This window comes from Mugil cephalus, chromosome 16 (assembly GCF_022458985.1).
Source record: "Mugil cephalus isolate CIBA_MC_2020 chromosome 16, CIBA_Mcephalus_1.1, whole genome shotgun sequence".
NCBI lineage: Eukaryota > Metazoa > Chordata > Actinopteri > Mugiliformes > Mugilidae > Mugil > Mugil cephalus.
The window spans coordinates 410,001-433,065 of NC_061785.1; the positions used below are offsets into that span (position 1 = coordinate 410,001).

General features: G+C 41.7%; 1 protein-coding gene and 1 long non-coding RNA gene across 3 annotated transcripts; both read left to right on the plus strand.

The window, feature by feature from the left end:
• Positions 1-1,241: 1,241 nt before the first annotated feature.
• LOC125022377 (NLR family CARD domain-containing protein 3-like) lies at positions 1,242-9,226 on the plus strand. Its single transcript, XM_047609003.1, is given in 13 exon segments — positions 1,242-1,386; positions 1,473-1,581; positions 2,766-2,868; positions 3,450-3,575; positions 3,696-3,809; positions 4,040-4,118; positions 4,262-4,490; positions 4,693-5,074; positions 5,076-6,479; positions 6,562-6,735; positions 6,856-7,029; positions 7,973-8,019; positions 8,240-9,226. Coding segments are annotated over 11 exon segments (3,327 nt in total). The 5' UTR covers positions 1,242-1,386; positions 1,473-1,581; positions 2,766-2,800; the 3' UTR covers positions 8,770-9,226.
• Positions 9,227-10,592: 1,366 nt separating this feature from the next.
• On the plus strand, positions 10,593-11,934 carry LOC125022411. Of its 2 annotated transcripts, none has more exons than XR_007114443.1 (5): positions 10,593-10,703; positions 10,785-10,921; positions 11,024-11,153; positions 11,255-11,331; positions 11,496-11,934. It is a non-coding gene; the product is annotated as an uncharacterized LOC125022411 (long non-coding RNA). The 2 variants fall into 2 exon arrangements; XR_007114444.1 differs by having other exon boundaries at positions 10,599-10,700.
• Positions 11,935-23,065: the final 11,131 nt, after the last annotated feature.

Consider the following 23,065-nt stretch of genomic DNA (forward strand, 5'->3'; position numbering starts at 1 on the left):
GGGAGGGACCGGACAGGAAGGACAGGAGAACGTCGTCAACAAACGGCTTTCTTTTTCTTTCTCTAAATGTTGATCTTTATTCTAATCTCCAGAGATCACCACGGTGCTGGAGACACTTTAAGACAGGGCTGGGCAATTGATTTCTACAGGGGCCACTTGCAAAATCTGAATTGTGTTGGAGGCCAAACCAAACTATAACTTTAACGTAATTCTGCTCAATATTCATTTTCTCCCATTGTAAAAAGCAGTAAATTATACATGTTGATAAGCTGCTACTGGTAATCAGAAACATAAGAATATTCTGTAAATAGAGTTTTGCTGTAGGTTGAAGAGGAAAATGAAACACAATCGATCTGTAGTTTTGGATAAAACACATTGGGATGTTGGAAACTTTGTCCTCTTTGTAAAACGTCAGTGAACCAAGAAGTGACCATGTAGCTACATGAATTATTTTCTGTATCTCAATAAATCTCAATAAATGTTTAACCCCTTAAGACCTGAATGTCCGTCTGCCCACAAAGAGAAGCTTGCTGTATTTGAATTACCGTAACTCCCCGATGGATAATATTCTAGTTGCGCTTTCTAGAAAAAACGCTGCCATTACGGTAATGATGCTGCTGTGGCTGCAGGTTGGAGAGCAACGATCACGGAGCCTCAGTAAGAGAGACTTGTTTGGAGGAATTTGTTGGTAAAAACAAAGTTAGTTATACTCTTGAGATGTCACGAAGGTCTTCCAGGCAAAAGCACAACTAACCAGTGTTCACTCACAATGAATATTATCAATAGCGCAAACCACTGTGACTTACGGTAATTTATAATCAGCCGCTTTGACGGACGCCAGCGATCCGTTCAGGCTATTGAGGGTTAATAGATGCAAGAAGCTGTTTCAATCTTACTTTTTGAAGAATTAACCAACTAACAGCATCATGATGTAAATAATACATCATGGCTCAAAATAAAATAAACACAGTCGTATTACATGAACAGTATAAATACTTGTTCATCTGTGCTTATGACTGACAGACCGCGGGCCAGACGGGAAATGCCCAAAGGGCCGTAAAATGCGCAGATCTGATCTAAGACCTGGATATTGTTCATGTACAGAGACACATGTGAGCTCAGATCTTTATCTTTCAGCCTTTATCAAAGCCACGCCTCCAACACATGAATGATCCAATCAGCTGAGGCCGGTAAGAGGAAGGAACCAGGAAGCAGTCTCCTCTGACTCTGACTGGGGCGTTGACCAACAAGTACACAACATTCACATTAGAGAAGTAGAAACTCTTCCTGATGAAATGCATTCTGGGATACCAGGCAGTACAAAGTACACACTAGATACCTCCTGATCCGTCCTGGTTAAAGCAGCCGGGACAAGAACACATCCAGGTGGTTCCTGATCAGATGGGACTTTGAACTGAACAAAACTTTAACACAAGAACTGAAGCTGATGAACTCCTGTGTCTCTGCTACAGGTCAGACTGGTTTCAAAGTCACTCTGATGAGTTTTTACAACTAATGAGGGACAACGAGCAGCTTCTTCTCAACACATGAATCTGGAAAGTGTCTGGAAGTCGACCTGAGGTGAGAAACCTGGAAATGTTTAACTGGATCCCTCTGATCATGTTGTGTTGTACATTTACACTTCAAATGTTTCCTGATGCTGATTTCAAATATCTATCAGATGCTACCAGGTATTATTCCAGAGTTTACCTTTAATCTGTCAACCAGAGACAGTTTGACAAGTCTCAAATATCTTAAACAACCTTTAAAAACTTATGGTTCAGGAGTTTAGTTGTGTCTGAGTCACGTGTTCTCATCAACGCTGCTACACATCCAGGAAGTCACATGATCATCAAAACCATAAAGAAATAAAGATAAAGACACAACCTGATTCATTGTCACCACTGTTAAACCAATAAAAGACTTTCTGGTTCAGCTGTGGAACCACAATAATCTGGATCCACATTAGAACAAATAAATATCTGTCCCAAGAAAACTTCCATCATTTTAGAGTTTGGATCAAATCAGATCAAACACTTGAAGTAGAAATGATAAATATCAGAGTCATAACCATTTCTTCATATTTATTTCATTTAAAGTTGGGTTTTAAATGTGTTATGTTGACCCTGTAAAGATAATTTAAAGGTTTTAAAGTTAATATTTTGATTGTAACAGATCTGAGTCACTGAAAACTTACAGATGAAACACAATTATTATATTCTAACATTCTGAATTCATTAGTTTCTATTTAAGGTAAATATGTCATGGATGTACAGATTCCAAACTTCCACCATTTTAAAATATAACAGAGTAGAAAGTATTGAGAGGCCTTCACTATCTGAAGACTTTACTGTGTTGTAGGTTTCATCTTAAATGGTTCTAATGGTCTCTTCCAGTTTGGCTCTGAGTGTCTAAGTGTCAGTGCAGAGTGTGAAGACACTCCAGTGTTGTCTTGTCTCTTTGTTTGGGCTCATTGTGGAGCTGAAAGGTGAACCATGGTCCAGTCTCAGGTTTTCTTCAAGGACATCTCTGTATTTGGCTGAATTCATCCTTCCTTCACTTCTGACCAGTCTCCCATAGCATGATGCTGAGAAGCAGCCCCACAGCATCACTATGAAGGATGTGACTGACAGAAATGATTCTTCCATTTCCAGGATTGATTGTTGTCTCTTAGAGAGCCTTTATAATGTAGCATGTGATGACTGGTTCAGAGCTGTTTCTAAGGAACATGTCAGCTTGTTAAAATGTGTGTCCTGTGTTTAAAGGAAGACCAAAGACTCTCCTGTATCCAGCTGTGTCCATGGGGACTGAGCAGTCTAAGGCTCCACCTGTTGACTCCAAACATGGACAGCAGTCTGCTGATCCAGGGTAAGAAATCTAAACTGATGCTTCATCAAGTATTGAACACATTCTAGCAGCAGGAGACATAAAGACACATTCATCCATCAGATGGTGTTTCTATCATCCTCCTGTGTCAACTCATTTGTTCTGTGAAGGCTTCTAGTTGTTGGCTCTTGGTTTGGACCCAGGTGTCATCAACATAACTGAAGCAGGTGTTGTTCTCTTGAAGGAGCTCAATGCTCTGCTTTCCACTTCCTCCATGTAGAGACCGACCACAGTCGGTGACACTGGAGAACACATGACACAGCCATGTTTGATGTGGAGAAAGCCTCATTGTATCTGAAGGATGTGGTAGTTAGACGGAGGTCAAGCAAGACACATATCTGATGAGAGGTGGACTTGGTTCCATTCTTAAAAGTCATGTCTTCTTTCTGGAAAGAATCCCTGGAGTAGACTACATACTGGAAACTAATCTCCTCATCCAAAACCTGGTCCTCAGCAGACACTATGAACAGTATCTGAGCTGGAAAATACTCCTTCATGTTTCCTGAAGCTTGTCCTGTTATTTGAATTCAACATTAAACATTGTATTTACATATTATATCCAGTGTTTGGAGGAGGATCCTTCAACAGAAACATGATTCTCCTGAACACAGCTGTGTGTCCATGAAGAGTGACCGGTCTATGGATCAACCTGTTACCTTCAAAGATGGACACCAGTCTGATGATCCAGGGTGAGACAAACAGCATTTATCTGAACAAACAAAGGGCTTCACATCAAAACATTTAACATTAAAACTGAAGAATCCAGAAAGAATTTACTCAGAATGTTAATCCAGGTTGTGTTTTAACAGGATCCATCAGCAAAGACCAGATCCCTCTGGAATCACAGCTGTGTCCATGAAGAGTGACTGGTCTATGGATAAACATATTAACTTCAAAGATGGACAGAAGTCTGCTGATCCAGGGTCAGAATGAACACAGATCTATTCATCATTATTCAGTTGTGTTGATTAGTCTGTCATGTTTTAGTCCAGAGTTTATCTGTAGCTTAGTTTACTCTGTTAAACACCACATTCAGTCATCAGAGCAGCGTTTGTTGTTCTCATCTTGTGTTTGTGGCATCAATAAAATGATGATCATCACCAAAGTGTGTTTGTTAAAGAAGTGAGTTTGAATTAAAGATGTTTCTCCACAGACTTCAGCAGCAGATCTCAGTGGTTTCCAGTCATCAGTCTGAGCAGCAGCATCACAAAGACCTGGACTCCATATTCATGGTGAGGAAATGTTCAATCACAGCTGCTACTGCTAACCTCAACAAGCACAAACTACCATTCTGCTTGGAGAAGTCTTCATGTTGCATGCTGACCACAAGCAGCCTTTCACATCAACGTGACTGGAGATTATTATTCTGTTCCAGCTGCTGGAGGAGAACATGGTCAGTTTTATGAAGAAGGAGCTGAAGAAGATCCAGAAGGTTGTGAGTCCAGATTACCCAGAATGCTCAGAGAGTCAGAGGGAGGATGAGGAGGTGTTGGAGGGTGAGGATGAAGAACAGAGGAGGAGCAGCAGAGATTTATTGGTGAAGATGACAGTGAACTTCCTGAGGAGAATGAAGCAGGAGGAGCTGGCTGACTGTCTGCAGAGCAGTAAGAGGATTTAACAGCTTTAACTGGATGGAAAGAGGAAATGGAGGAAACATGGGACAAGTTTACATTTCTACACTCTGATGTTAATATGATGCAAACATCTGAATCACATCTATGAATTCTACAAGACTGAAAACAGTCACATGTAAATGTTATTAAAATGAATGAGTTCACTGATTAATTACGTTTCATGTTTGTTCAGGAACTCGTGCTGCAGAATGTGGACGTAAAGTTAAATCTAGTCTGAAGGAGAAGTTCCAGTGTGTGTTTGAGGGGATTGCTAAAGCTGGAAACTCAACCCTTCTGAATGAGATCTACACAGAGCTCTACATCACAGAGGGAGGGACTGCAGAGGTCAATGATGAACATGAGGTCAGACAGATTGAAACAGCATCAAGGAAACCACACAGAGCAGAAACAAGCATCAGACAAGAAGACCTCTTTAAAGCCTCACCTGGAAGACATGGACCAATCAGAAGAGTGATGACAAAGGGAGTGGCTGGCATTGGGAAAACAGTCTTAACACAGAAGTTCACTCTGGACTGGGCTGAAGACAAAGCCAACCAGGACATCCTCTTCATATTCCATTGACTTTCAGAGAGCTGAATTGGTGAAAGAGAGAAAGTTCAGCTTGGTGGAACTTGTTCATCACTTCTTCACTGAAACCAAAGAAGCAGGAATCTGCAGCTTTGAAGACTTCCAGGTTGTGTTCATCTTTGACGGTCTGGATGAGTGTCGACTTCCTCTGGACTTCCACAAGACTGAGATCCTGACTGATGTTACAGAGTCCACCTCAGTGGATGTGCTGCTGACAAACCTCATCAGGGGGAAACTGCTTCCCTCTGCTCGCCTCTGGATAACCACACGACCTGCAGCAGCCAATCAGATCCCTCCTGAGTGTGTTGACATGGTGACAGAGGTCAGAGGGTTCACTGACCCCCAGAAGGAGGAGTACTTCAGAAAGAGGTTCAGAAAGAAGGCCAGCAGGATCATCTCCCATATCAAGACATCACGAAGCCTCCACATCATGTGTCACATCCCAGTCTTCTGCTGGATCACTGCTACAGTTCTGGAGGATGTGTTGGAAACCAGAGAGGGAGGAGAGCTGCCCAAGACCCTGACTGAGATGTACATCCACTTCCTGGTGGTTCAGGCCAAAGTCAAGAAGGTCAAGTATGATGGAGGAGCTGAGACAGATCCACACTGGAGTCCAGAGAGCACGAAGATGATTGAGTCTCTGGGAAAACTGGCTTTTGATCAGCTGCAGAAAGGAAACCTGATCTTCTATGGATCAGACCTGACAGAGTGTGGCATCGATATCAGAGCAGCCTCAGTGTACTCAGGAGTGTTCACACAGATCTTTAAAGAGGAGAGAAACCTGTACCAGGACAAGGTGTTCTGCTTCGTCCATCTGAGCGTTCAGGAGTTTCTGGCTGCTCTTCATGTCCATCTGACCTCCATCAACTCTGGAGTCAACCTGATGGAAGAACAACAAACTACATCTCTGTGGCCTAAATTACTTGAAAAACTAACACATCTCCATCAGAGTGCTGTGGACAAGGCCTTACAGAGTCCAAATGGACACCTGGACTTGTTCCTCCGCTTCCTCCTGGGTCTTTCACTGCAGACCAATCAGACTCTCCTACGAGGCCTGCTGACACAGACAGGAAGTAGCTCACAGACCAATCAGGAAACAGTCCAGTACATCAAGAAGAAGATCAGTGAGAATGTGTCTGCAGAGAGAAGCATCAATCTGTTCCACTGTCTGAATGAACTGAATGATGGTTCTCTAGTGGAGGAGATCCAACAGTCCCTGAGATCAGGAAGTCTCTCCACAGATGAACTGTCTCCTGCTCAGTGGTCAGCTCTGGGCTTCATCTTACTGTCATCAGGAGAAGATCTGGATGAGTTTGACCTGAAGAAATACTCTGCTTCAGAGGAGGCTCTTCTGAGGCTGCTGCCAGTGGTCAAAGCCTCCAACAAAGCTCTGTAGGTGGATTTAGGAACTATTTGAAACATTGATTCATTTAGTAAATGAAAAATAAAACATTTGATGTTGATTCTTCTTCAGGCTGAGCAGCTGTAACCTCTCAGAGAGAAGCTGTGAAGCTCTGTCCTCAGTTCTCAGCTCCCAGTCCTCCAGTCTGAGAGAGCTGGACCTGAGTAACAACAACCTGCAGGATTCAGGAGTGAAGCTGCTGTCTGCTGGACTGGAGAGTCCTCACTGTAAACTGGAAACTATCAGGTCAGGATACAGCTGCTTGTTGATCAGTTAAATCCTGATTTAGGTTCATGTTGGTACAAGTTCAACATGTGGAGGATTTTCCTTCTTCTTCTTGAGTTTCTGATATGTTTCTATCTCCAGTCTGTCAGGTTGTCTGATCACAGAGGAAGGATGTTCTTCTCTGGCCTCAGCTCTGGCCTCCAACCCCTCCCATCTGAGAGAGCTGGACCTGAGCTACAACCATCCAGGAGACAAGGGAGTGAAGCTGCTGTCTGCTGGACTGGAGGATCCACTCTGGAGACTGGACACTCTCAGGTATGGACACACAACAGGAGCTCACACAGTGTAGGTTTGTCCATCGTCTTCTCTCTGTGGAGCTACTGAGGTCCTCAGAGGATGAACCCTCCTCCATTAACACGTTTACACTTTTAGTTTGTAGTGAAATATACAAAAACTATCTACTGATGGATTGATGGAAAACTATAAACAGATATCAGAGTTCAGATTAATCTTCTGTCACCTCAGTGATTCAGTGATTTCCATCTTCCTCCATCATTGGACCAATGTTTCCACAACATCAAATGAATATTTATTCTTCCTTCCTTCATGTTAAACATCAGTTAGGACTCATGTTGGATGAAAATCCTTGTTTATGTGTGTTACGCTCCGGCTCGCCAGGGAAAAGTGGAGCAACACAAAATAACCAGACGTTAAGGTTTTGGGTAGTTTATTGTAGCGTAACTTAATTAACACAACAAAACAGGAAAGAAGGTCGGTGGATGCTGTTCAAAGCAATACAGAAAACAACAAAAGGTTAGCTACTTGCTAAGCTAACATAAAAAAACAAACAACAAGTAGCATCACTACACCAAGTGTGTCTAATACAAAGGAAAATCCTACCAGTGGTGGAAAATTAGCAGGATCTGCCTAAAACTAATCTACGACCTGGCCACTCTTCACAAACAGAACAAAACTAGAATACAGACACTATAGTTAGGTACAAATTTAGGCTTTGGTCGCAACCTGCCCCAAACTGCAGAAAACCCAGGCACTACGATCTACAGGATACATACGTAAAGCACAGCCAATCAGGAACAAGGGTGGAGCGAGGTCTGGATCGGCAGGATCCCAGTAGACGGCACCAATCACGTCAGAGGGTGGAGCTTCCAGGTCCAGCAGCATCAGGCAGCTTGGTTAGGTTTCAAATACACAACAGAAATAACAAGCTGCAGCTGTAACAGTGTGTTTGTTCCTCCAGGATGGACCATGGTGGAGAGCAGTGGTTAAAACCTGGTCTGAGGAAGTGTAAGTTTGACTAATGATGACAAACTGTCAGTTTAAAATCAAAGCTGATAGTTGTGGTATTTATTCATTTAATCATCACTGACAAGAGAATCCTGATCTAAAGTATCACCATTAAACTTTCTATGAATGAACAACAGATCAGTGAGTAAAGAAAGAATTAATCCATCAGATGTGTCACATGATAAACTGCAGCTGTGTTGTGTCTTTTTCTCTCCATCAGATTTCTGTGAACTTGAAGTCGACACAAACTCAGTCAATAGATTCATCAAACTATCTGACAACAACAGGAAGGTGACATGTGTGAAGGAGGAGCAGCCATATCCTGATCATCCAGACAGATTTACCTATAATCAGCTGCTGTGTAGAAATGTTGTGACTGGTCGATGTTACTGGGAGGTTGAGTGGAGAGGAAAGGTTTATATATCAGTGAGTTACAGAGGAATCAGAAGGAGAGGAAACATGAATGACTGTGTGTTTGGAGGGAATGATCAGTCCTGGAGTCTGTTCTGCACTGATCATGATGGTTACTATGTCCGTCACAATAACGGAGAAACATCCATCCCCTCGTCCTCTGTCTCTCACAGAGTCTCAGTGTATGTGGACTGTCCTGCTGGAACTCTGTCCTTCTACAGTGTCTCCTCTAACAAACTGATCCACCTCCACACCTTCAACACCACATTCACTCAACCTCTCTATCCTGGATTTAGAGTCTTGTTTCCTGGTTCCTCAGTGTCTCTGTGTTCTCTGTAGGAAGGAAGGAGAGTCTTTAAAGTGACAGCAGCTTCAACTCTGCTTTAAATGTTGATGGTGGATTCTCTTTGGTTCACAGATGAATCACTGACTGTGATTTCATGTCAGAATATGTTTTATCTTAGAAGTAGTGAAATAATCTCCTAACATGTGGATTTTGATGCTAACGTGTATCTGGATAATCCTGGACTGATGGAAGTGAATATTATTTGTTAAGATGTGTTTTACTGTGTGCTGTGTCTCCTGTGTCTGAATGGACATGAGACATTAATGAACTCTGGTCTCTACTCCACCTTTATATCAATCAATGTTCATCATCGTTATTAATCAACCTTTGGTTTTTAATCATTAATCTTAATGAAACTCAGTTCAGTCTAAACCAATAAATAATCAGATATAAAAGGATCAACAGGACTTCATCATCATCTCATCACTTATTAAAACTTTACTGAATCAACTTTAATCTCCTTCATTGTTTTTCTTTGTGTAACTGTTTAAAAGAGACTCAGCAACAGGTATTCAGTGTATGTGATTGTTTGTTTGCTCTTCTCGTCCTTAAATCATTCAACAGTGATTGGGGATGTGAAAAATGAAATCACCACCCTGCAATGAGGATCTTGAGTGAGTAGTGTGTCATTTCATCAAATTCAATTAATTCAAGGCGAGATTCAAGACAAGATCGACACAGCAAAAAGTGGAGAGTTAAAATTTCAGGGTTAAACATCTGGGAGTTGATTTTAACTCCCAACGTGTAAATTTAACACATTTGGATTTAAATCGTGTCCAGAGTCAGAGTTATTTCACAGAGTTGATCAGATCAGTGTTAGTTTAACTCTGCAAAGACATCATCCATTAAGCTTCGCCTTTTCTCCTGCACTTCACTTCTTCAGTCAGTTCTATTTACACGGTAAGTGAAATTTAGTTAAAACTTACTAAAACAATTATGAATTGATGGTGTGAACTGCAGTATGTTCATTAATACGTCGAATATATACTCTTCAAAGCCTTGTTTGTTGCAGGACTGAACAGTAAATATGTCCACGTGTGGTGAGCTAGCAAGATAACATTAGCTTAATTAGCTAACTGCTAGTTACTAAAACTGTCTGTAATTATCAATGACATGTTAACAACAAGCTGCTGTTATGTTTTTACTGTTTAAAGTCTTATTTGAGGCTGGAGCGAACGGTCCGGATTTATTGTTTTTTTGTGGTTGACCACGAAGGGCGCAGCTAAAAACATGTTTTAACATGTACATGTTTTTAGCTGCGCTAAAAGCTAAGCGCGGCTAATGCTAAACGTTAGCTTAATTAGCTAGCTCGGCGGCTAACTCGGCTGCTAACTGGCTAACTGTAGACGGGATCATCCCTATGTAGGACATGTTTTTAGCTGCGCTAAAAGCTAAGCGCTGTTTATGCTAAAGCGCTATTTCTCCTGTCTTGTCTGTGTGACCGGGACTTTTCTTTCCCTTATTCCTGTTAATGTTCATTTACTTTGTGAATATTGTTTTGCATGTCCAAGTAAAAAGATGCTGGTACAGGTAAAGCACAACAGACAGCAGAAGTATGTGAAGTTGGCCGAGGTAGAAGGACACGTTGACTTTCTTCAGTTCCACGAAAATGGCAAGTTATTTTTCTTTAGCTTAAAGACTTTGAAAAACAAGTTTAAAAATACACACATGCTGTTTTATAACCTATCCTCACATATCTTAAAAAATATTCACTTTTAAGGAACTGAAATTTCCTTTTTTCTCCAAAAATTATGCAAATTGATGTTTATCAATATAGTTAATACATTTAATAGTCTTATCTTACTATTTTTTTCCAGTTCTTGAGAGATTTTTCCTGCCACCTGATGCACAAGTCATTTACAAGGACAAAACAGGGACAGAAGTCGATGAAGAAATACTCAGCGACCTGGTTGGACAAGGCAACGTGGTGCTGACAGTTTTCTCAAATGATGGTGAGATATAAAGGCAGAATAAGATAACTAACTTCTTTTAATAAAAAATCCTTTAGAGTTTTCTGATTGGTCCTTGTCTTCGGCTTCTGAGTCGGACTCAAGCTTCAGCTCAAATGCATCGACTGTAAACATGGATGAGGTCCCAAGGAAGAGACAACGATTTGAAGATGCAAATGCAGCGTCTGCTAAACAGGTTCACTTGATTCTCATGAGTTTAACGTTTTTGCATTTTTCCGTCTCCAGAAAAGTTGTTAATAACCATGTTTGACATTCTTGTGGTTTTGTTTTTTATTAGTTGATAGACGCTGTGCTTAGAGGCAAGTCCGGTGGTGAAGAGCTGCTACAGGAAGAACAGAAACATTAACAGATGCTGCAAGACGGCAAATGGTGAACATACTGGTGGCTCACATGATTGATAACCATGGGTATGTGTGTTTTATATTCTTTTTGCTTTTGCCAAACAACTGTATGGCCATTGCATACATTTGGGTTAGTAATTTATTATCCCCTCTCATCCCCATTAAAGCGATCAGAGAAGAGTTTGCTCTTGGTATCGTGATGCTGTTCGCTTCCCTCAAGGATCCACATTCCAAGAAAGGCTGTGTAAGTCATTATTATTGTTTTCATGACACTTGCATGTTGTGATGCAAAGTCGTTTACTTGACACTGACATTTGAATTCTCAGATTTGTCATGATTCTTTTTTTCAGGAACACTTCTTTGATCTTGAAAGCAACACAGGAAACATTTCTTGGCGTCTGAAAACAGTCCAAAGGCAGATTGGTCGAGGGTCTGCAACGCCACCAAGTAGCTCCATTGACTTTTCTCCAGGAGGCCCAACTTTCCAAAGGACTGTTAATGTTGAAGGACAGTGTGGAGTATAAAGCTGGACTTGTTGTGTGCTGTACAATGGAAGAAGACATCACTTATTTCTTTTGTGAAATAAGTGATGTACTTTTGGTTGATAATCACATTTTTTTCTGACAAGTTTTTCACAGAGAATTTTGACGGCCATCATCGTGCATTCAGAGTATTGCAAAGTGAGGAAAGGTGTCATAAAAATGTCAGAGCTTAAATGTTATAAACCGTTTGATATTCAAAGCTCATACAATGTTTCAGATGAAACTTTGTACATTATACCTTCATTTGTGATGTTTTGAATGACTGCAAGGAGGAAAAATAAATGCTAGTTAAATGATTATATTGATTGGAATTACTTTAAAATACATATTAATTTTAATGCTGTTTCAGTGTTGATAGCTTAACCCTTTAGGGAGTTAAATGGACCAAATAGTAAAACTGAACTCTGAGCAGTGTTACTCGTCCAATCCCTTAGTGTTAATTTAACTCTGTTTTGGGAGTTAAAGAAGGAACTCTGGCAAAGTGTTAAATGTTTAACTATTTTGAAAGTGTTAATTTAACTCTGGAGAGTGTGGAGCTATATAAACCCTCAAAAAGTGTTGAAATCAACTCTCTGGGAGTAAATTCAACACTGGACTTTTTGCTGTGTAAATGGAGGCGTCCTGTTCCATTGACAACAAATCCATAAAGTCTTTACACCAGCTCTCGATACTAAAGCAGGTGGACTTACCTTCTTTCCAGTTCAACAAAATAATTTGTTTGACTGACAGAAAGGCCAGGACGACACTTCTCTGTTTCATCCCAGATTTTGCATTGTTCAGATTCAAACCCAGTTTACAAGCCAGGGGCAGAGTTTTATGTCCAGGCCACACGACAAACATTCAATAACCTTCACCCAGAACCTCTTCAGATGCATAAGTGTTCCCTCCACCTCACAGCCACACCACAGAATTTAAATGATACTGTTCATTTTATACAGAGTGTGAGGTGTAATGTATGTTCTATGTATTATCTTCATTTGTATAATTTTATATCTAACACACTGACATTTTTGTACAGCTTGTAAGTACGTCCCAGTGTTTGGAGGAAATAGGTGCACCCACATCACGTTCCCATCGTCGCTCCGTATGGGAGAACCTGTCAGGAGTAGCAGAACATAATAATTTATACGTTGCAGAGACTGTACCTTTCCTGACAGCAATTCCCTTTCAGATGTTGTCTAAGTCCCTTTTATTCCCTATCTCCTTGGTAAGTAAAGGTTTCAAAACAGATCTAATTTGTAGATATGACAGAAATTCTATATCTGTCAATCCAAATTGTGATTTTAAGTCATTAAACGGGATAATTTTTCCATTATTAATCACTTGGTCCAACTGATTTATATTACAATGCTGCCATACCTTATTCCTAAGAGGTTTACCACCTGCAGTAAACAAAGGACTGTTCCACCGTGGGCATAATGGTGGAGATATTCCACTAAAATCCAGGCGTCTCTGGACAATTTTAACTATATCACATGAAAACTGTAAGACTGGGTTATTTGTCCTGGAGATGGCTTTGGGATTATACCATGAAGCTGTTAAAGTTGTGTCTTTATTATAAGTTTTGAGGATGTTTTCCTCTCCCACTGAAGAAGGTATCTGGAATTAAATGCTATATAGAGTTGATATATATCTGGAAGTCCTGACCCTCCTTTAGTTCTTGGGCTAATTATTTTTTATTACTAATCCTAGACTTCTTATCTTTCTAAAGAAAACCAGAGAATAACTTGTTTATTTCTTTAAACCAGGTAGGAGGAAATTTAAATGGTATAAAAGGCATAAGAAAAGCCGACCTTGGTAATATGTTCATTTTCATGACTTCTGATCTTCCCCAAAGGGATGGGGTCAGACTCTCCACCTTTTAAGGTCTTCCCTGACACTTTTAAGAAGTTCTGGTGCATTTGTCTCAACAATTTTGTTAATTGGGGATTGAATTTTAATTCTTAAATCATCTCTTACTATAATTAACCTTATATCAATTATATAATAATGTATCAATACGTTTTAGAACTTGTGGAACAGATTCCACTGGGTTTGATAATGTCAGCAACATGTCATCAGCAAAAAGGCTGGTTTTAAAGTCATGATTATTAATATTAATACCGGTTAAATCGTTCTGGTGCAGGCCAGAGGTTCGAGGGCAAGTATTAAAGTGGTTGTAGATGCTGGACAGCCTTGGTGTGTAGACCGATAAAGATGGAATAATTCAGACTTATTGCCATTTGTTTGAACCGAAGCGACTGGTTCATGGTAAAGTGCTGTTATGCACGTTATACAAACTGGACCGAAGCATATTTGGACATATATAAAAAAGATATTTCCATTCTACTCTATCGAAGGCTTTCTCAGCATCCAGTGACACAGCTGTCGCTGGATGCTGGTAGGTCTCTGCCTCAGCCATCACATGTAGGAGCCTCCTTATATTGTTTGATGCCATGTGACCTCGTATAAAGTCTGGTCAATAGGAACCAAGGAGGTTATAACCTTGTCCATTCGTTCTGTGAGGATCTTTGCAAATATTTTGTAATCACTATTTAAAATGCTCAAGGGTCTATAATTGTTCATTGTAAATGGTCCGTGTTTAGGAATTAAAGAGATAGTTGCTTGACGCATAGTTCATGGCATGGAGTGACTGATTATTATGTCATTGAAAAGCTGCGTTAAAAGTGGTGTAAGTCTGTCCTGAAAACATTTATAAAACTCAGCTGTGTAGCATCCTCACCTGGTGTCTTAGCAGATGGCAGAGAGTTGATAACATGGCTGAAGCTCTGCATTACTGCTACTACTGAACATAAGAAGAGGAGCGCTTGGGCTGCTGTTCACACTGAATTCAATGCAAATGAAAACGTAACCACAAGAGCGGTACAGCAACTGCAGGTGAGACATGTCCATTATGGTCTGTATATCACAGATGTCATGTAGTTTTGTGACTTTGTTTGTGTTGAACAATATCTGCCTTCATAGACTCTGTGGAAGAAATTCAAATTAGATTTGAAAAAAAGGAATGCAGCTCAAACAGCATTTTAGTCTGAGACTAATCTTAAGCCTTGTCTGTGAAACCGAGACTCTTAGAGATTCTTAAATAGATCATCTATCTCTGCGTTCTCAGACAATTGTTCACCGGATTAATTACTGGACTCTTCCACTTTACAGGTAAATTTACATATTTATCACATGGCTAACTCACCATAGACAAATATTCAATGTCTCCTTCACACATGATATTTACAATGCTCCATTTTGCTGCTGTCGTTATCCCCAAAACACCTCTAAAACATAAATACAATAAATATATATTTATATATAAAAAACACTCTGATTTTAAAACCCCCCACTTCCTATCTCGTCCCTTGGTCTCTCCCGGAACCTTTATGAAGGTGCTGTGTCCCCGGGGGAATCCTTTAGGCCGCGCACCGCGGAGCAGACACCTGACTGGACAGGTAAGTTCTAAACACAATGTAATTTACCACAATAACACTAACTTCCTCATGTACCACTGTGATATTACACAAACATATTCAAACTCTTCTGCGCTGCTCACGGTGACTCTTCCAATAATGTGCATAACTTTGGTGGAGTTTAACTTTTCCCTCCTTCCGCACGCGGAGCCGAGTTAAACTTAAAATTAAGTTAAATATCTGTAAAGATGTGCAAATAAACAATGTCCCAAATGTATTGTGCAAACCATGGTGAATAAAGTGCTATCGTGACTCAAGTGCAATGTGCGATTATTACCATCACTTGTGCAAAGTTGTGCAAATAAATACCGTTACACATGTGCAATACAAACAGGTAAGGAAATGTGCTTCGTTACAGCTGCGCTTCTCTCAGACAGTCTTTTCCAGAATGCTCCTCCTGTAAACTCAAACACGGTGCTCCGTTAACCGAACACTCACTCAGAGACTCTTTGTCCTGACGTACGTTCCTCAACCAGCGTGTTAACTTCTCAAAGTCTTGTCCTCTGCTGAAACGTGTCCGCAGCCTCGCAGTTCCTCCTTCTCCGTCTCCTCGCGGTTCTTCTCTGACCCTCTTCCAGTTCCAGCTGAACTCTCGCCCTGATCACAGGTTGGATCTCTCAACGCTGAGTAAAAACTTAAAATACATTTCAATAATACTTTTACCACTAAATATGTATTTATGACAGGAAATAAGAAAATAAAAACATATAAAATATAAATGAGTGCTTTTCTTTACCCATTATTTATTCTTTATATTCTTTTAACTGGGTTACATTTGTTTTAGTTAGAAAGGGAGCGAATGCAAATCTGAGCCACCAAAAAAGTCCATTTTGGAACTTATTCCTGGTGGGAAATGGCTTCTAAACTCAGGTGACTTCATATTTTTGCTGATGTTTTATAGTAATAGTTCTGTCTAATTAAATAACTTAGACCGTGGCCTCTATATTTCTTAGTATTCATAACATATCACCCTTCCTCATGTCTCAACACTTTTTCACATCAAAACTTGAAGGCGTGAATTAAAAGAACATTGGCCACAGACAAAACTCACAAGTCAGACAATGGGTTTCATTAAGTTTAAAAGTCTTATTAAATGAGTTCTACGTCAAAAACGTGAGTCTGTCCCCTCAGAAAACCCAAGTAGCTTTTACAGTGTCACATGTGAATCCTCGTAGTCCTTTTGGTTTTAAAGTAGTTGGAGTGGTGCAAAGGACTTGGATGGGCCTCCCCACTTTGGACTGGACCACATCTTTCTCTTTATGACTGTGGTCAGTCTCCAGGCTTAGCTTAGTGTCTGGATCCTCAGGCCTTCGGGAGCATCTGGATCAGAATTAACTGAAGAAAACAACATTTGTGAGGGTGGAAAAGGTGAAACGACGACGCCGCCTGGGGAGTTTCGCCCCAGGAGATGGAGGTTTGTATGAAATGGTTAAATTATTATATTACACAGGTTCATGTAACACGGGCAGAGACGTAGTTAGAAAAGTATAAAAATAGTTTATTTGGAACGGGATGAACAAGGCTGTGAAGGCGCCTAAAATCAAATCAAGGAGGAGGAACAACTGACCACAACACCATCACACTGCAACTACACGCACGCACACACACACACACACACACACACACACACACACACACACACACACACACACACAATACAATATACTTTAAGTAATTAAGATAAACAAAGGTAAATAAAGTTCATTAAACCACAAAAACAATAATGTTCAAATTAAACGAATGATACAAAATGAATCTTTTCAAGGAGAATGAATAAACTGAACAAGTTCTTAAAGTAACAATAGGCCATGACACCAGCTTGGTAAAGAGCCTCAGTAAATCACTCCATCGCAGCTCAGAAGAGCTGAGGAGTCAGAACGATCCCAGTGAGAACAAACAGCAGTGGGTCCAGGAGATGGTGGCTCTAATAGTTTCCGGGCCCCAGCAGCAGAGCATTACAGAGCACAACAACGCCGAAGAGCCCCCAGCAGGGCAGCTCAGCCCGTGACCCCAGCAGGGCGACTCGGCCCGTGACCCCAGCAGGTCAGCCCGTGACCCAGCAGGGCAGCTCGACCCGTGACCCCAGCAGGTCAGCCCGTGACCCCAGCAGGGCGACTCGGCCCGTGACCCCAGCAGGGCAACTCGGCCCGTGACCCCAGCAGGGCAACTCGGCCCGTGACCCCAGCAGGGCAGGTCAGCCCGTGACCCCAGCAGGGCAGCTCGGCCCGTGACCCCAGCAGGGCAGCTCGGCCCGTGACCCCAGCAGTCCTCCACGCCGTGCACGCGTCGTTCTGGCATCACGCCACACGGCTTCATCACGCCACTCCAGACCACAGCCACCACCACGGATGAGCGGGACCGGAGCAGAGAGCGCCCCAGGTTTACCCTGGCTCCTATATGTAGAGGTGTGCTCCCCACTGTGAAGGGGAGTGAGCCACATCCGGACACATCAGCATTTGTACAAGGTAGTCACCTAATGTTTGTTCTCTTTATTCTTCTAGTCTCTTGAATGATTTTAGCAGAGGAATTGGATATAATCTGCCATAGCCCTGATGATACTGTTATAAAATGTATATTCAGCATTACCGAGGGGAAACAGTATAACCAGCTCTTTCCAGTTTGATCCATGGTCCTTTTAGCTTTTGAATTTGCTCTAATCCTGCAGAATGACAAATCAGTCCCATTGTTACTGTGGATTCTTCCAGGAATGAATATCTCTTTAACCAATGTGTAGTGGCATCTTGATTTGAGTAGAGGAATACCTCCACCCATCTGGTAAATGCACCTGTTATTACCAAGCAATAATGGAGAAGCTACCGTTAGCATAGTGTTGTGTGTGGGAGTATATGGGTGAGTGTGTGTGGTGTACTTCCAGGTCTAGGGGTGAGGGGCTGGCTGGGGAGGAGGATTTAGGGCCATGGATCAGAGCAGTGGGCGTCTATACAGGACTGAGAAACACAAGAAGGCTCGAGCCAGCATTAGTTCCATCATCATCATGTTTCTCACTGTTGTCTGTCGTCATGTTAAATACCTGTCTTAGCTCACTGTCTCACGTTCCTGCTTCTGTTACTTACTTTCCTTCCTTTTTTGAGCCTGGAGAAGCCACAGCTTCACTTGCTGTAATTCATCCTTCTTCTCCTTCTTGGCATCACCTTTACACTTCTCCAGCTTTCCTTCACTTTGGTGCAGCCACTAACTTCTAATACCCCATAAATATTCAAGGGTCTGTACAAAATGTCTCTGGTGAAGTTTCCAATTGTATTTCAGCTTTGATTAAACCCATGGTTTATTAACATAAAATATGTAAAATGCCCTGGAAAGAATAACAATGATCAGATGAACCACAACACGACAGTCAACACAGGACAGACAGTGCGATCAGACAAGTGTCCCAAACACAAGACAATACAGAACAGACAATATGGGACAGCAGTGGCCGTCCGTTTGAAGTCACGCTCTCAGCTTGGCTAAGCCTCCTTTCTGTTAACCTCAGTCCCTCTTTTTCTGCTTTGTTCTCACTCACTTTGTGTTAGTTCATTTCGTTCTCCATGTGTAAGATGAGGAAGTTGAATATAAACATGAACTTTGAATCACCAGTTCTGTTTTTAATCTGATCTGATTGGCCCCCTTGAAACCAGATACCATTTTCAGCAGGGAATATCTAAAAATCGATACCTTAGGCCCATTTTCAGTAGGTCTTACACAATCTCAGTACTGTTTACAGGCCTTCACTTCCTCATAGGTTCTTTCATGTCCTCGTTTTATTGCAGAGAAGAGAAATATTCTTGACCCTATTCTTGACCCTATTTTATTGTTCGTTAATCGGATCCTGTTATTGCTCGGTCTTTTCATTCCCGGGTTTGGAGGAGGAAAAGAACGGTACAAGGGATCTAGCTGGAGAGACCAATTCATGTGAGGTGAAAAATTAAATCTTGAAGTCAGTGTCTCTTTACTCCAGCAGTGCGACTCAACAGTGGGAGAGGAGCTCCCCAAACAGAAAAATGAAACAGTATTTATACAAAATGATGGATTATCTTCAGTCCACGTCATGCTACCCAGCAGCAGGGAAGTTATCTCTTCTCTAGAAGGAGGGAATAACTGCTTTGAAATGACACCAGGTCCTCTGGCCTCCTGAAGTCTAATTAAACCGAGCGGTTCTCTACAGAAACAAGACACTTATTCATGAATGAAAACTGTTTACTAAACCTACCATTTTCTAGTGATCCAAATAATCCAAAGAGAGGGAAAGTACAACCACGTTAAAGATGTGTACATGCACACATTATTTTGGCAACGTTGCTATGAAGCTGCACAGATGACCTTTATTCCGGAAATATTCCTATTTTTATGTCCTCTGGTGGTGGACACGTCCAAAACTGTGGATGGTTGACTTGACTTTAGAGCTGAGTGTGTCGCAGAGAGAGTGAGCCTATCCAAATAAAGAAAAGAAGAAAGGTACAAAAAAGTGTCAGTGTTAAAAATAGAATGAGATAAAATAAAATAAAATGGCAGTGGGTAATGTGTACTCCGGATTCCTCCCACCTCCAGAGACATGCTCGTTAGGCTGATTGGTGACTCTAGATTGACCTAGAGTGTGAGTGTGAATGGTTGTCTCTGTGTTAGACCTGAGACCGGCTGGTGACCTGTCCAGGGTGGACCCTGCCTCTCAATGAGATTATTATTCAGTTGAGTAAATATGAATTTAAACTTTTTTCCATGTCTCACACTGTTGGATAACCCAAATATAAAGGAGGAGAACCATCGGAGAAGTCGTCTCTGCTGGACATCGATGCCTCCATGAAGACCAGTTTTCTGGCCGGAATGATTGAAGTTGGAGGATCAGCCAAGTTCCTGAATGATAAGATTAATTCGAAGAACCAGAGCAGAGTGACACTCCAGTTCAAGGCTACCACCAAATTTAAGAAGCTGTCAATTTCTTGCGATAATGCCCAAAAAATGCAAACCAAACTCTCTGGCTGCTCTGCAACACATGTTGTCACGGGCATCCTCTACGGGGCCAATGCTTTCTTCGTGTTTGACAGCGAGAAGTTAGATTCTAGCAATGTTCAGGAGGTCCAGGGTGAAATGCAAGCTACAATAAAGAAGATCACATATCCTGCCTGCCTAAAGCTTTCTATCCTGCTTTTGCCAAGTTGACGCATGGGTTAGACCATGTGTCAAAAGGAGGGATGTGTGCATTGGTACAAAAATACTGCCTTGTGATGCTTGACATGTTTTTGAACTGGGTGGAAGCTTTCCCAGCAAAAAACACAACAGCCTCAGTGGTGGCCAAGGATTTGCTGACAGAAATTATTCCCCGATGGGGTATACCAGAAAAACTTTCCTTGGACAATAGAACCCATTTTTGTTCTAACACAGCTGTCTGAACTAACTTAATTTTGACCTGAAAACACACTGCTCCTACCACTCCCAATCGGGAGGTGCAGTGGAGTGTGAGAATGGGACACTAAAAACCAAATTGATCAAATGTTGCCAAGAGACTGGTTTGTCATGGCCAAGACGCCTGCCCCTGATTCTGACGATGAGGATGAGAGTGTACATGCGAGCTGACCTATCGCCTTTTGAAATTCTCTTTGCAGCTCCTCCCAACACCGGAGTGGACCCTCCAGGCCCTCCAATGGAAACAACTTTGTGTGAAGATGCAACGTTGAAATATTGCATGTCTCTAACAAAAATGTCTTTCAGATATCAGATATCAAGTGAAGATAGCCCTCCTACAGAGCGCTGAGGGACCAATGCACGACCTACAACCAGGTGATTTTGTGCTGATAAGGAACTTCAAAAAAGAGACGTGGAAACATCGCCGGTGGCGAGGACCATTCCAAGTGCAGTTGACAAAGTACACCACTGTAAAGGTCGCCAAAAGTGAGTGAGTGAAGGTTGCTTAAGGGACCTTTTAGTCTACTTGAGTTCATAACAGGTTGAAATAAGTTCAGAAAAAGTTCACCGAAAGTTCATAATAAGTGTGATGTTACATTGCATCTTCTATGCAGGTGTGCAGGCTGAAGACCTTTAGTTGTCTCGCTTGACTCCGCTTGCACTTCCTCTTGATCTTCTAACCTCCTGTCTAAGAAGAAGTAAGACTCGAGAGGTGGAAAGTTCACAGAAAGGATGTGTTCATACCTTCTATTTAATCGTCATTTCAAGATGTTTGTGCACTGCTATAAAGAATGTGAATATGGAGGAGAGTCAAAGTTGTTTCCTGTTGTACACAGAGCTGCTCTGTGCATAACAAGAATAAACCTTGCTTCGCATATAGAACAACTTACTGAACAGCCATCATTTGAACAACAGTTTATTGAGGAGAAAAAGAATTGCCATCACACTAGTCCTGGTCTGTCTAGTCCTGGTCTGTCCTGACCTTGTCTCAGTGTTGTGTTCTGTCCACTACTCTGAATAAACCAGTGGATAAATTAGAAAAAGAAGTTATTTTCATTCATTGACTACACTCTAATATGTAATTTTCACACTTGTTAAATTCATGCTGCGGTCCAGATAAGAGTGGAGTGCCACTTTTGGCCCACGTAGTGGGTCTGTCTAAATATAAAGCTGTCAGCTTTTGTTGAAAACATCACCAGAACCCACAAATGAGAATCTGACCTTTTAAAGTTTGATATGAGTTAGGACCTCCCTGAACCAGTGAAGAGAGGAGAACATGTTTCCACAAAAACTAAATAACATGTCTGGTCTATAGAGCTGTCAAGGCCAGTACCCGGTGATTAATTATCCATCAAACATTTATCGACAGCAGATGTATGTATGTCTCTCTTTATATGGATGCCTGCAGTACCCGCCTGTCACCAGCAGGAGGAGTGATGCTCCACCAAACTCAACCTGTGTGTGTGTGAGGGGGGTTTGTAGTACATTGTGGGGACCAGTTTCTCGTGGATCACTGATGTTGTGAGGACATGCTGTTTTTTTGTGACCTGGTTTTAGGTTAAACGTCACAGTCTCCCCCTGGTGGTGGTGGTAACTCCCTCTTTCTGCTCCTGATTCTCCTCCTCCTGATTTATATATATGGGTCTTGTTTCTGCTCTCGGTCTCCTGCAGGTTCCTCCTCTACAGCAAAGTTGGGAGGTCATCACCACCTTTGTAGACTGGTGTTCAGTGAACCACCTGCACATCAATGCCAGCAAAACAAAGGATGTGGTGATTGACACTGAAGCGGTGAATGTTCAGGGTTACAAATACCCGGGTGTTGACCTTGAACATTAAACTGGACTGGACACTCAACATTAACACCCTGTACAGGAACCGAGTTGTCTTCACCTGCAGAGAAGGCTGAGGTCCTTTGGACTGTGCAGGTCACTGCTCATGACCTTCTATGACTCTGGTGTCTTCTGCCGTCCTGTGCAGTGGTCTGCTGGGGGACGGGGAGCTCAGAGAGGGACAGGAAGAGACTCTGTCCTGGACGGATCTCTGGACTCCATGGAGGAGGATGTTGGCCAAGCTAACATCAATCATGGTCAACCCCTCTCACCCACTGCTACCAGGAACGCTACCACAGGTCCTTCATCCCAACAGCACCAGCCTGAGTCAACAATAACCCAAACCTTAGACTTGTCTTTGAGACCTGTCTTGTCCTCTTTACAGATTTTTGTGCCGCCTGTCTGCACTAATTACCTCACTGTCCAAGTTTCCAATCTTAGTAATTATATTCCTTTTTTTTTTTAGCTTTTCTTTAGTTCCCAACCCACATTGTATATACTGACTGTATACTGTGTGCTGTTTGTTTTGTACATTTTGTACATTCTCTCAAATTTGATATTGTCTTTTATTGATTTTTCGTTTATATATTTCTTATGTAATTGTCTGCTACTGTGACAAGGAAATTTCCCATATGTGGAATAAATAAATGTTCTCTTATATCTAATGTTATTCATATTTAACCAGTGCAAACAAACCACCATCCGTTCTACAGCCACATACGGTGCATCCTGGCACCGCTCGTCACTGG